This window comes from Trachurus trachurus (genome assembly GCF_905171665.1).
Source record: "Trachurus trachurus genome assembly, chromosome: 7".
Taxonomy (NCBI): domain Eukaryota; kingdom Metazoa; phylum Chordata; class Actinopteri; order Carangiformes; family Carangidae; genus Trachurus; species Trachurus trachurus.
Window position 1 is genome coordinate 3,516,231 of NC_139901.1, and position 14,569 is coordinate 3,530,799.

Sequence of the window (14,569 nt, forward strand, 5' to 3'; positions counted from 1 at the left end):
CAATTTGAATTCTCTTATGCTAATAGTTTATTCAAAGTGTTTGGGGAGCAGGTTCCAAACATGTGGGTTTGTTTGTTTGTGTGTTGTCCCCAATTTTCAGTTGACAAATTAATCAATAATTATTTTGATTATCAAGTAATAGCTAATAACTAATGAGCTATACCAGTTTGTTTCAGATTCACTCTTTATTCTCTCTTGATGTAAATCTCTCTACCAGAGTGCATCCAGAGGGCCATGTGTGAGGCCTTCTCAGTGCCTCCGGGCTCAGAGTGTCGTCTGTGGATGAAGAGCTCTGACAGCAGCTGTGAGCGTCTCAGGAACGTCCACATGAGCGTGCTGGACGCCTGCTTGAGCTCCGGGATGGTGAGCACCGTCACACACACACACACATTTTTTATTTTTATTTTTTAGACTTTATTTATTTGCACATATAAAATAAAATAAAATAAAATAAAACAAAACACTTACTTATCTCTCTTACTAGTAAGAAAGATCCGAAAAAGAAATGTGCAGGTGAGGTCTGAAACCCGAAAGGCTTATAACATGACCTCACCTTGATAGCCAGTTACGGTAGCTAGCTAACATTAGCTTCGGCAGGTTAGCACAAGCGCATAACACTTTAGCTAAACACTGGACATTAAATGTTAGCTCATTAAAGTTTGTACTGTCAAATTATTCATCATTTTTGAGGTGGCCAAAGTTAGTAATTAAGTAATAAAAGCTGGAAGAAAACAACAACATTGTAGTTACTGCACTTTGCCTCAGCATCACCTGTCTATCTGTGTAAGGAAACCTGGCACCAGAGCGCAGCATCTGCTTTTTAGGGGTAAAATGTAAAATATGTGGTCATATATTTAATTGCATGAATATCACTTAAAGCAGAAGTAAGTGATATATTTGTGTTAATATAAGTCTTAAATAGTTATATCTTCCGACAGCAATCACTTACATAGAGTGTTTGGACCGAAACACGGGTCTGTCAGTCACTCTGCTCTGCTCTGAGCCGAGGAGAAAACATTTATCGTATCCTACAGTTTTTATCCAATGAGGAGAGAGAACGGCATGAAGGGCTGTGTGTGCAGCCAAGGGATGCCGTGAATGTGGTGACGTCGGGACGAGGACTGTTATGGTGCGTTCAAGGAAACTCGTAACTCGTAACTCGTGTTTTTCCGACCTGTGAAGTCGTACCAGTTCGATCTGGTACGAGTTCACGGGTCGGAAGTTACGAGTGGCCGTTACAGTGACTTTCACAGGTAAAACAGGTCGGAAAAACACGAGTGGGTTGCCTGGAACGCTACAAAGTCGTAAGTTGTGACATGAAGCTGTAATTTACGGTTTCAAAAGCCTACCTGGAACGCAGCATTAGCCAAAACGACCGGATCGCTTACTTCTGCTTTAATGAAAACCTGCCAAATCTGTGTATTTTCACTAATCTACCTAAAACACATTTGGATGGCAAATCAAAAAACTTTAAAGCCATTTTTCTCAGTTTCACTGTTTGCGTAGTTACTGTGGTCTGGCTTAGAAGGGCAACTTCCTCATAGCAGCAGCCCCTCCTTACAATAAAACAACCTGTCCACCTTTAGAGCTGACACATGACTGTGTGTGTGTGTGTGTGTGTGTGTGTGTGTGTGTGTGTGTGTGTGTGTGTGTGTGTGTGTGTGTGTGTGTGTGTGTGTGTGTGTGTGTGTGTGTGTGTGTGTGTGTGTGTGTGTGTGTGTGTGTGTGTGTGTGTGTGTGTGTGTCAGACGGTGATTATGGAGACAAGGAATGCTGACGGCACCTGGCCGAGCTCCAGACCTCAGATCATGTAAGAAATCTCTCTCTCTGTCATTCACAACTACAGCCCTTTTCAGTCTGTCTCTCTCTCTGTCTGCCTCTTTCTCTCTCAATTCAATTCAATTTCAATTCAAATGGCTTTATTGGCCTGACATACATTGTACATATTGCCAAAGCAAGCATCTGTCTCTCTCTCTTTGTCTGTCTCTCTCTGTCTGTCTGGCTGGCTGTCTCTCTCTCTCTCTCTTTTATCCATTCAACCTGTTTGTCCATCCTTTGTTCTTTACTGTCTACAGTACAGTTTCTGTTTTCCTGACTCATAATCTTTGAACCACTTTCAGTTTCGTTTTCCCTGAAACTCCTCCTTCTCCCTCTCTCTCTCCCTCTCCCTCCTTGTTCTGTCTCTCTTCACTGTGCTCTCTGTTTTTATTTAGGTTTCTACTTCTCCTGTTTGGAGCCACAGAGTCACAGACATTATAGTGTAAACACACACACACGCACACAAACACACACACGCCTACATCAGAATGACCACAGCGAACTGACAGTTTTCTTAATGAACCAGAACTAACATTCATCCACAGGTTTGTATCAGTGAGAGAATGACTCATGTTTCTATCACAGTCATCCATCACTGTTGTGTAGCAGCAGCCGACACACTTTATCTGAACTAGTGTCGGTACTGTAAACAACTGCAGCAGCACAAAGAGCACAGCTGAAGTCACAACAACACATTAGCTGAGACTGTACACGCATGGCTATTCAATTGGCGGCCCGCGGGCCACATCCGGCCCCGACCCAATGTCCGAGTGGCCCGGCTCGTGGTCCCCCCCCCCCTCCCAAAAAAAAAAAGGCACAGAGGGAAACACGTTTTGCGAGAACTCAAAATCCCTACTGCAGTTCAGACAGTGAATGCACCACTCAACGCAGCCTAGCAACACGCAACCCAACCACCCGGTCAGTGCGTTGTTTTGAAAGTTACCGGTAGAACCGAGGCTTGGTCGGTCAGCTGCTCTCCAGAAACGCCGTGTCGGGCCACAGCCGCTCGTCACGGAGCGGGAGGCTTCACCGCGGCGGACGTCCGGACGGCCGAGGCCGAGGCCAAGGCTGCCCTCCGTGGTCCCGTGGTGCTACAGGTCAGCGAGAGACAAGTCTCCCTGTCCGTCCGGGACCGACGGACCTCACACTCCACAGCGAGCCACAGTGGCACGACACGTTGTTTGTGGAGAGCAGCTGACCGATCCTCAGCCCTCCCATCAGCCAACAATAAACCGTGGTGGCTGGTTAATACTCCACTAGTCTCTCCACTCCATTCAGCCACACATGAGCACCGTCCACGCAGTGACAGCACGCCACGCTCCGCTGTCCTTTTTTTTTTTTGAGGGAATGAAGTAGGCTAACCAATAATTTAATTTTAACGCAACTAAATACTTGCAATGGAATCATAACAGTAACTTGATTAGGATAGCTACCTTTCAAAGGAATAATCCGTAATCAAATACTTTCCCAGAGTAATTTGCCCCAAATGGCTTTTTGCTCCAATTGTTTTTCACCAATCAAAATATGTTAGAAAAGAAATCTTTGTTCATCTTTAGGCCTAATTTTAAGACTAGGCTACATTTAGTGATTTACATAACCCCTTGCTGTAAACCTCAGTGGAAACTCAGACAGTAGGCCTCAGGAAACTTTTAGTTCCTAAAAAAAACCTCCAATTCAAAGCATTAACAGCTACACCTTTACTAGCCTACTACTATCACTAGGTAGCCTACTACTTTTATTGACTTATTCTCTTTTTTTCTGGCTGTGTAGATTTGTTTTTAATAGCTAATGCTGGGTTTTAAAAATGCCCCTCATTTGTCATAACCTTCTTGACCGCTGAAAATGTCCGGCCCAGCTTAAGGTCTCGGTTTTAAAATCTGGCCCCACTGAATTTGTAATTGAATAGCCCTGCTGTACAGGCTCTAACACTGCTGTGTCCACCTGGTGGTTCACTTACAACAGTATTATAGTTCAGACATGACTCTGCCCCCCTGCCCTCTCCTCCTCCTCCTCCTCTTCTTCTTCTTCTTCTTCTTCCTCTTCCTGTTTCCATGGGAACACAGTGTAAACCTCCAGCAGCCCTGATTTCAATCTGCTGCTGTTTTCAGGAGGAAGTCTGTGGAGGAGCAGGACTCGTACCGAGGACAGCCGGGAGTCTGTGGCCTCACCAACCTGGGCAACACCTGCTTCATGAACTCTGCCCTACAGGTCTGTGCTTACACACACACACACACACACGCGCGCGCACATACACACACATACACACACACACACATGGATGAAAAACAGGGTTCCCACACGTCCTGGGAAACCTGGAAAACAGTTGACCAATTTTCCAGTCATGGAAAACACATGGAAAATGAGAAAATAAGTCAAATGTCCTGGAAAAGCTTGAGTTGTCCTGGGAAATGACTTATCACACGGTGACTTAAGACCATACCCCAGACCATACTTCAGACCCCACCAAGGATGTCTTTTCCAAAGAAGTGCCGAGCGAGAAGGATTGAAGGAAATTCAAGGATTTTTCTTGTCGTTTTTGTTGTGCATTTACATGCACACACAATTTTGTTTCTCAATCAGTGAAACAATCAAAAAAAAAAAAAAAAAAAAAGTCAGAATAAATATCATAATAAATATGAGCGTGAACATCATAAACATCATTTATCAAAAATAAAATCTGATTAAATACCGATAAGCTCAGTTGGTAGAGCACCTGCCCCATGTGTTGAGGCTATATTCCTCACTGCAGGCGACCCCGGTTCAAATCCCGCGCCGAGCAGCCTTATCCTGCGTGTCATTCCCCCCCTCTCTGTCTCGTCTCTCGACTCTCCTATCCAATAAAGGCAAAAAAAAGCATAATTTTCCACTCTGGAGAAAAGAGCTAAAACAACCCCCCAAAAAAAACACACATTTAACTCTTACATCAATTCTTAAAGGGATAGTTCAACATTTTGGCAAATTGGCCCATTGCCATAATCCCTATAGTCATAGCAGTAGGTTCGTTACCTTTATTTGTCGGTGCAAGCTATTTTTAGAACGGCGGAGCAGAGAGGCGAGCTGCTCAGAGCTACGCTACGGAGGCTAATGGGATTTCTTGGTTTCCCTCATCAAACTCATCAAATACACAATCCAACAACTCCAACACACTCTGGTGGACAAGTTGTGAGCTGCACATTCACCACACTATGAGATAATAACAGAACGTTACCAGACAGATTTGTTTTGCCAAAATGTTGAACTATCCCTTTAACTCTGAATTTAAATCTTACTTACACAGTAACAGGACATTCTCCGTCCATCCTTTTCCTGATCTCACTCATTAGGCTCTTCATCACTGTCTCTCTTTTGGGGACGGTGATGATGATTGATTAGTATCAGTTTGTGCTGTGAGTGAATGAATGATGGAGAATGAAAACGTTGTGTGGCCATGAGATGTCCATCAGTGCCAGTAGACAGGTCAGGGGTCGAGTGTCACAGCACCATGGACAGCAGTGGTTTTTGTGTGTAGCGTGTGTGTTCGTGTATACAGGTGCTCGCCCAAATTCAATTTTCGAGAGAGAGGGGGAGGAGGAGGCGGTGGCTCAGTCCTGACCAGGACCTTGGCTCTCCGTCTGACCCTGGGACAGATTTCATTTAGTTATTTATTTATTGAGACAATGCACATTCATCAACATTGATGCGTTAAAGCAGAAGTAAGCGATCCGGTGGTTTTGGCTAACTTCTTGTCAGCAGATGGAGTTAGCAGTCCCCGCCCTCGTCCCTACGTCACCACATTCACGCGCATCCCTTGGCTGCACACACAGAGAGGACCGCCCCTTTATGCCGTTCTCTCTCCTCATTGGATAAAGGTTGTAGGATACAAGGAAAGTTTTCTCCTCGGCTTACAGCAGAGCAGAGTGACTGACAGACCCGTGTTTCAGACCAAACACTCTATATAAGTGATTGCTGTCGGAAGATAGAACTATTTAAGACTTATATTAACACAAACATTCTGCTTACTTCTGCTTTAAGCATCAGTGTAAATACACCAGAACTGCTACATTTCAGCCGTAGTCCCATGGCAGGTTCCTAGACAACATAGATACAGAAGACTTGCGACGACAAATCATACAATAGACAATTACAAAACAGAACACAGACAGACAATAGCAAGGCAAAGCAGATGCAGACAGACAAAATAAAAACAGACAATTTTAACCCACAGTTACAGAACAATAGACCCAAAGCCAGATTTAACACTGCTGATGTTTGTAACAAAACAACCTATATATCATGAGTTATTACTATTAGCAAACAAAGAACTTCTTTTTTTTGTCATTTACATTTTTATTGAACTTTTAAGAAACATACAAATAAGTACAGGTTCAAGATACACATGTTTTCTTGTGTTTGTTTTGGTGTTGACATCCTCTCACATACAACAAGGAGAGATTATGAAATCCAAACAAATATGACACATAAGGAATCCACATGAGAAGAAACCGAGTCCACCAAATAAATGATACAAGGTGCTGCATTTAGTCTCTGGTCTGCTTTGTGTAACTCCAAAAAAGTTCCCAAGAGCTCATCCCGCCTTCCTCTTTGCCTTTCAACCTACAGAGCATAGCTTCATAGGATGCTGTCTCCACCATTGCACCCAGCCACTCCCTCAGATTAGGAGACACAGCCGTCTTCCAATGTTTTGCAGTGTTTCCCTCTGTCCATCCTGACCCCGCCTCCCCTCTCTCTCTCTCTCTCTCTCTCTCTCTCTCTCCCCCTCTCTCCAGTGTCTGAGTAACACCCCTCCCCTGACAGAGTACTTCCTGCAGAGCTCCTACCTGGAGGAGCTCAACTTCACCAACCCTCTGGGGATGAAGGGAGAGATCGCCGAGGCCTACGCCGACATCATCAAACAGATGTGGTCGGGGAGGCTTTACTCGGTGGTGCCGCGCGTCTTCAAGGTACCAGAGTGTCGGAGCTGTCCTCTCAGGTTCCTCTGTGGTGTGATACCACAGCCAATCAAAGAGCTTGAATTGCAAGTTAAGGTTAAGGTGTCATCAGCCCTTTTTTCTTCTGGCTGCTCTTACTCTGCAGACATTGAGACAGGTGCTTCTTCATTCACCAGGTTTTAATTATCAAGCTCTTGTGATTAATTCTTCTATAAAACCTGAACTAGTTGGAACCACAGTCCTTATAAAATAAGGCTTGTGTTACATCATGCCAGAACTAAGATGAGCAACATCTCTGCACTCTTGGGGCTTGAGTTGATATCTACAGATGCTGATGTGGTCACAGGTCACAGGTCACAGGTCACAGGTCAGAGATCAGAGATCAGTGAGGCTGGAACACGGGAGTGGAACTAAACTAATCAGAGGAGAAATGAATGAGGCATTTAAAGAAAATGAAACTTCATATTTTTGAGTTGTGTGTTTTAACAGTTTGCATCATCAGTGGGAAGACACAGGCAGAATAGAGAATCTGGAACTGGAAATCAAATCAATCCACTCCACCTCTGTGTTTGAGTGTGGAGAAAAAATATGACCTCATGGATGAAGCATCAAAATAGAAAAAGTCCTCTCTTCCTAAAGCCCATATTGTCCTTCAGCTGTTGATCCGTGAGAATATATATTTGTGGTTTTAAAGACCAAAAATCATCTCAGTGTAGTTTAACATCTCCTTTCTCTGAGGCTTTAGTAACTGTAATGCCAGTAATGTCAAAACACGACATGAGTTCAGGCCCAGTTCTAACATTACTTTATCGTGGCCGACAAATGTCCAGTGTCGGGCCTGATTAAACGTTGGCAATGACAAATGGACGACATGTAGTTTAACATAACTGACTTACAGCGATTTGCGCTAGGACGCCCTATGACGCCCCGTGGGAAAGGCTAGCATGTTGGAATTTTTTGCATTTCTCTGCCTAGTTTGAATCTACTGCCACCTGAACCTTGACCAATAGGATGGCAGAGCGCTCTGAGGCATTGTTTATGTTACATTACACAATGGTTAACAAACCACAAGTTCTCTCTGAAGGACAGACAGTCATACTGTCCTCTACATCACTACGGTAGCTATGATTGACAGTTTTTTGTTACGCCTCCGTGATGAACTCGTGCAGGGTTGTGGAAGATGATTGGTCGGGGTCATACCTGTTGCCAGACTCCCAAACAAGACGCAGCAAGAATTTATGCCACTGTGATGGTTTAATCTGACATGGAAACCGCCATGTAGCCAGATCCTGGCATAACTGAGAACAGTGGCTACTTCAGTGTGACATCATAAAGTTACAGGAAGTCCTGACGGCTCATCTTTAGGCTCAGTCCACAGGGAAATGCACGTAGCCTGTTTTTAGAAGCTATGGAGAAGAAAATACTTTGATAGTGTAAATATAGACCCTAGAGCTGCTTTATAATCACAGAACACAGGGACATCTAGCTGCATACTACATGGACCTTTAATGAGTCTCAGTTACTAAAATCTGAAATGAAGACTGTCAACAAAAACCACTGGTTTTGTGGATCATATAAATGATGTGTTTTTGTGTGTGTGTGTCACTGCAGACCAAGGTGGGTCACTTTGCATCCCAGTTCCTTGGTTACCAGCAGCACGACAGTCAGGAGCTGCTGTCCTTCCTGTTGGACGGGCTGCATGAAGACCTGAACCGCGTCAAAAACAAAGAGTACATCGAGCTGCGGGACGCCGACGGACGACCTGACCAGGTGAGCAACGGCCAACAGCTCAGTCCACACTGTGTTCAGTCTTCAGCCTCTGTCAGACTCGCAACAACCTCTCTAAAGTGTCATCATACCAAATGACCTGTCCTTGGAGATCTGTCCTTCACCTTTCTCCTTCCTGTCCCGCAGGAAGTGGCAGAGGAGGCGTGGCGGAACCACCGCAGGCGGAACGACTCCGTGATCGTCGACACGTTTCACGGCCTCTTCAAGTCCACGCTGGTCTGTCCCGAGTGCCACAAGGTGTCTGTGACCTTCGACCCCTTCTGCTACCTGAGCGTCCCGCTTCCCATCAGCAAGGAGCGCGTCATGGAGGTCTTCTTCGTCTCTCTGGACCCGTACGCCAAACCTGTTCAGGTAACTGTTTGGATTGGTGCAGTTTCTGCTGTCAAACTGAAGGACTTTTGAATTTTGGGAATTCAAAATTGATTTTGGGAAGAACAAACAATAAGAGACGATGATGAACACAAGTTCTCCATGTCCAAAAAGGAGTGGGTAGAACTGATAAAATCCCACCCCTCCACCCTGCAGCATTAATTTAGCATCTATCCCACATAAAACTAATAAGAGTAAATATAATATATGAGAAATATAAACATCTAATTGACGAAATTAGTCGCCAACAAATTCAATAGTCAATTAATTGGTTACGTCATCACCCGTGTTTTTCACACTGTGGAGCTGAACTGAACGTAGCTCCTTCCAATCTCAGCTGGGAGTTACGCAACAGCAACCAGGAAGTATGTGTGTGCATGGGGGGGGGGCGTTCAGATGTAGCGTCTTTTGCACGCACAAACCCCATTACTTTCAATGTAGACACGCATCATGCACGCTCACAACCCAACACGACGCCATAGCACAGAGCTGCTCCTCCCACCGGTGTTGTGTCAGATCCCGGTCCCCCCCATCGGACTGTGTCTCCTACTCTCCTACTGTTTCACACGGAGCTCTGCCCCATTTGAAAATTGAAGCAAGCCCTTTGTGGCTGAGAATAGAATAGAATAGTACTTTATTAATCATTTGCAGGAAATTACTGTGTCACAGCAGCTCCAATAGAATAGAATAAAAATACAGATACGATAATTAGGAGAATAAAATAACTTATGCTAGCAATAATATTAAGGATATCAAAATCTGTATAAAATTACATGGAGACATAAAGACATATTTACAGTAATTAAGTTTGTGCAAATTGGGCAAATGAATTTAATGTATAGGTGCAGGTGTGCAACTCTTTAATAATAATTATTGTGGTATTTATGTTTGCGGAGCAGTCTGGTGAAGAATTTAAACAGTGTCCAGTCCTACCCTACAACCCTCTCCTTTTTGTACAGATTCTGTTTGTATTTTTCCCTCTTAAACGAAAACTCCTGAACAGTTATTGTCTATTTTGTGGTAGAAGGTTATTGTCAGCTTTGCCCATGGTTTGAAACTGTTCACTCAGCAACATGGATACAAGATTCATTAACGGTGTGTCCTGTGTATGTGTGTGTGTTTGTGTTTCAGCATCGCGTCGTGGTTCCGAAAGCAGGGAAAGTGTCCGACCTCTGCTCTGCTCTGTCGGAGATGACCAACGTCCCCCTCACACAGGTCAGTGTGTGTTACTGAACACATTTGCAGTAGACTTCAGACACTGATGCTGTGACAGGATCATAGAGGGAGGGGTCAGTTTGGGTGACTGTGGTTCAGGAGTAGAGCAGCAAGAAGTAAAAATGCTTTAAAGGGATATGCCAACATTTTTTTTTTTTCGTTTCTTGCCCCACTCCCGAGTCCATGGCAAGCACAGGGATGCAAACAGCGCGCCGAAAAGCGAAACTCGCTTTTTTCATGACCAATTAGGTGGCTTGTGTGAATCGTTCAGATCCGAAGAGTTTTTGTTTTTGGGAGGGAAGGGGTGGGGGGTCTCAGCTGGGGTCAGTAAAATGTTTTTCTAACAGGCTGACAGTGACAATCACGTGAAACTGAGGCAAACTCATTCTGGGTTGTCTCTGATTATACTGATAACAGCCTCTTCCAATGTAGACGTGCGACATGCGCGCTCATTAAAGTGGCGCGTATCCGCGTGCATTCGGTGCGACGGCGACGCCGTTTTTTCCCCCCGTGCATGTCTATGGAGCTGTGATGTCCATGGAGCTGTGCGCCGCGGACATGCACGGTTCCCTACGTTGCTGTGTCAGGCAGATGTCTCCCATGGAGCTCTGCCCCGTTTCAGAGGTGAAGGAAGCCCTAAGTGGAAAGACGTCGCCTCCGCGATGTAGAATGTGTTCAATTCAAAAAGTGAAACTAACACATTATATAGGCCTATATGTCCATTACACACTGAATGAAACATCCCATGTCTTTATTTATTCAGTTTATTTTAATAGTAATAATTATGACTTACATTCAGTGAAGACCTAAAAATCAGTATCTCCAAAATGGAAATATTACAAAGAAATTTTTATTTTTTTTAAGCATTTTTAAAGGTACAGTATGTAAGAAATCTAAAGCAACTGGCCGTAAAATCCTCCTAATATGTCACAGAGACTCAGGAATAATGTTCATATAACATGATGAACTCACCAACAACAATAGTACAGCCAGAGTATTCGCATTAAAAATCTTTTTTTGCAGACTGCAAATCATGTTTATGTTTTGAATTTACGTGTTTACATGTTGCGCCACCTAGCCCTCTCTCCTAGTCACGGCGGCGTCAGTGGCATTTCAGCCTCCGGTCTGCTTCCACTGAGCTGCCGCTACGACTGGGAGAAAAAAACAGATCACTGTGTTTTGAATTTGACTGCAGTAACCGTTTTTGGCCACATTCTTACATATTGCACCTTTAATATAGAAATGTTGGCCTTCTGAAAACTATGTCCATCTATATGCACTCAATACTTGGTTGGGGTTGAACTACTGGAAATGGACTTTTCCGTGATATTGTAATGTACTTATTTGTTAATGGTGAGCACCCCCCCCCCCCTGGGAAATTCCTCTCTTTTTTGATCCTGACCCGTTTGCATCCCTGCAAGCAGATAGACACCATCCTTTTGACTGTGCGTGCAGTAACAAGGGAGATAGAGCCGTATCGCCCGTAATTAGCTTAGCTCAAATGCTGGAAGTGTATTAGGTAGTGTTAGCCTGCCTCCTACCCGAGCCAAAATCAGCAGTCAGAAGCTGATTTCATTTTAGCTCTAAACTCTGTAAATATATCACTTTATCAACATTTTTAGGCGAGAACGTGGCCGTTTAGATCAGCAGTGTGTCGTTAATTTGTCTAAATACCAGCTGTTTACAATTTTGTTCGGACGAATTCTGCGCTACTCAAGCTAGCCGTTGTGACCAACGCACTTCCGGTTACTTTCACAAAAATAAAACAACCGTTTCCCTTTACATACAGAAAACTATGACAAATTTGTGCTTTTACTTTGAAATAGGAAGCTAACCTACCCTCGATGTAGCTAGCTTGAACCAAAATAAACCGTCTTTGCTTGAACCCTCCGTTTTGACCAAGGGGGCAGTTGTCGGTCTGAGAAGTGAAGCTATCTCCCTTGTTACTGCACGCACAGTCGAAAGGATGGTGTCTATCTGCTTGTCATGGACTCGGGAGTGAGGCAAGACACGAAAAAAAAATGTTGGCGTATCCCTTTAAGTGGGTGATAAGAGTAAAATCCTGTATGTGCGCTCCATAACCTCTGGTGTGTGTGTGTGTGTGTGTTTCAGATGGTCGTAGCTGACGTGTTCAACCACCGCTTCTACAGGATCTACAACGCTGATGAATCTCTGAGCTGCATCCTGGACCGAGACGACATCTTTGTGTAAGAACCACGTCTGTGTCTGTTTGAGCACCGATTCATCTCACAGGCGTCTCCAGCCTGAAGCTGACCTGCTACATTTGTGTGTGTAGATATGAGCTGAGCGTGCAGGAGGAGCAGCAGGAGGAGCAGGTGCTGCTGGCTCTCTACCTGAGGGAGCGCTCCCACTGCAGGGACTACGGCTCGGGCAGCAGCTCGTACGGGACGTCCCTGTTCGGACACCCGCTGCTGCTCAGCGTGCCGCGCAGCAGCTGCAGCCAGGAGGCGCTCTACAAGCTGTTCCTGCAGAGGCTGGCGTGAGCACCACACACACGTCACCACTCAACTGCTGCCATAGTTTAAAGGGCTTTTTTTGTCTTTTTTTCCAGACAGCCAAAACAAAATTCATCAGAAAGGCAACACACCCACTTACATGAGCAAGCTAAATACAGAATTGCTGCCCTAGCATCAGTGTTGAGCACGTTATGTTTAAAAAGTAATTAGTTATAGTTACTACTCAGTTTGTAAATGAGTTACTACATCGTAAAAGTAACTAATTACCAGGAAAAAGTAACGGTAACACTTTAGTACACAGTATTAGTTAAGCATTAAACACTGAATTCATCATTTATAACACATGAATACTCATTAGTATGTAGTTTATAAACACAGTTAAAATGTTTTACTCAAAGTGTTACCAAAGTAACTATTGTGTTACTTTTTTATAAAATGCTCAAACATGTCTTGGCCTTGCCCTCCTAACCCTCTAACCATAACCTCCTGTTCATCTGGAACTAACCGACTCACTCAGTATTCCTCCGCCCAGGCAGGCTCCAGGACGTGCTGTATCACTCCGCCTCTTTCACACACCGTTGATCTAAACAGCTGATAGGCGGAGTCATACAGTGCGTCATGGAGCCTGCCTGGGCGGAGGAATACTGAGTGAGTCGGTTAGTTCTAGATAGTGGCTTTTTTCCAACCAGTTGATAGACTGAAAAAGATAACATACTACACTTTAACAGGCAATGCAAGGCAATTTTATTTGTATAGCCCGTTTTTACAAACAGTTTGTCTCAAAGGGCTTTACATGGCATCACAACAACATCCTCTGTCCTTAGACCCTCACATCCACTGAGGAAAAACTCAATAGAAAACCCTTTTAACAGGTAACAGGTGTATTATTTTGTGACGGGACGTCTTGAGTCAAGTAACGACGCATTTTATTGTCAGTAACTTTTTGATAGTTTGTTACTGAAAAAAGTAGCACGTTAGTAACGTCATTTATTTATAGGATATAACTCCAAATATACAGATCATCATACAGAACCAACAACAGAACAAACAGCAAACAAACAAAAAATAATAATTAAATAAATAAAAATGGGAACATTATTATGAATAGAATAAGATCAATCTTCTCCCATCACTGCTGAACCAAAATACCTATAGAGTGCCGAAGCGGAAGCAGCCCCATGGGTCCTCAATTTGAAAAAAGTCTGATTTCTCTGCATGAAACGTGATGTTTTAAACAGGTAGAGGTCATATTTTTTTCTCATGGCACAATTCAAACGGATCACGAAATAAATCTTGGACTCCCGTTCATTTGTATGGAGACTTTTTTCGAATTGAGGACCCATGGTGCCGTTACTTCCTGCTTCCGCTTCGGCACTCTATTAAGGTGGGACCACTAAGCAGGTTCCTCTCATTACATGGGGTAATCTTTCAGGCAATAACTGATAAGACTTCATCATACCAGACTTCTTATGTAGGTGGAGTTTATCCATGTGAGCAGCATACAACATAATATTTAACAGTTAAAGGGGTTTTGTAAGCAATTACAACTGAATATTACTGACTGTGTGTGTGTGTGTGTGTGTGTGTGTGTGTGTGTGTGTGTGTGTGTGTGTGTGTGTGTGTGTGTGTGTGTGTGTGTGTGTGTGTGTGTGTGTGTGTGTGTGTGTGTGTGTGTGTGTGTGTGTGTGCAGGCGCTATGTGCGACCTCCCGACCCTTCTGAGGAGTTGGAGGAAGAAGAGGAAGATGATGATGAAGAAGAGGAGCTGTACAAGACTCAGACAAACGGCATCAGTGATGGTACTGTGACTTTATCTGCTGGATGATAAATATTATCATAACAATAATGGTGATGATTATTTATCTAACATTTACATCAAATGGCGGCTAGAGCTGCGTCGTCCCACTCTCTTTTTTCGATCCTCTCTTCAGCTCCAAACTCACTTGTCTGCGCCTCAATTAAAGGGATAGTTCAA

At 44.0% G+C, this 14,569-nt stretch overlaps 1 protein-coding gene across 1 annotated transcript in view; it reads left to right on the plus strand.

Annotated features, from left to right (window-relative positions):
• Window positions 1-14,569, plus strand: part of usp11 (ubiquitin specific peptidase 11) — a 35,358-nt gene that overhangs the window by 8,099 nt on the left and 12,690 nt on the right. Inside the window, exons 5-14 of the mRNA XM_083974973.1 lie at window positions 218-363; window positions 1,749-1,810; window positions 3,927-4,026; window positions 6,585-6,758; window positions 8,358-8,516; window positions 8,661-8,885; window positions 10,035-10,118; window positions 12,231-12,325; window positions 12,415-12,618; window positions 14,287-14,393. Of these exons, the coding sequence (XP_083831099.1) occupies window positions 218-363; window positions 1,749-1,810; window positions 3,927-4,026; window positions 6,585-6,758; window positions 8,358-8,516; window positions 8,661-8,885; window positions 10,035-10,118; window positions 12,231-12,325; window positions 12,415-12,618; window positions 14,287-14,393 (1,356 nt within the window). The remainder of the gene's footprint in view (window positions 1-217; window positions 364-1,748; window positions 1,811-3,926; window positions 4,027-6,584; window positions 6,759-8,357; window positions 8,517-8,660; window positions 8,886-10,034; window positions 10,119-12,230; window positions 12,326-12,414; window positions 12,619-14,286; window positions 14,394-14,569) is intronic.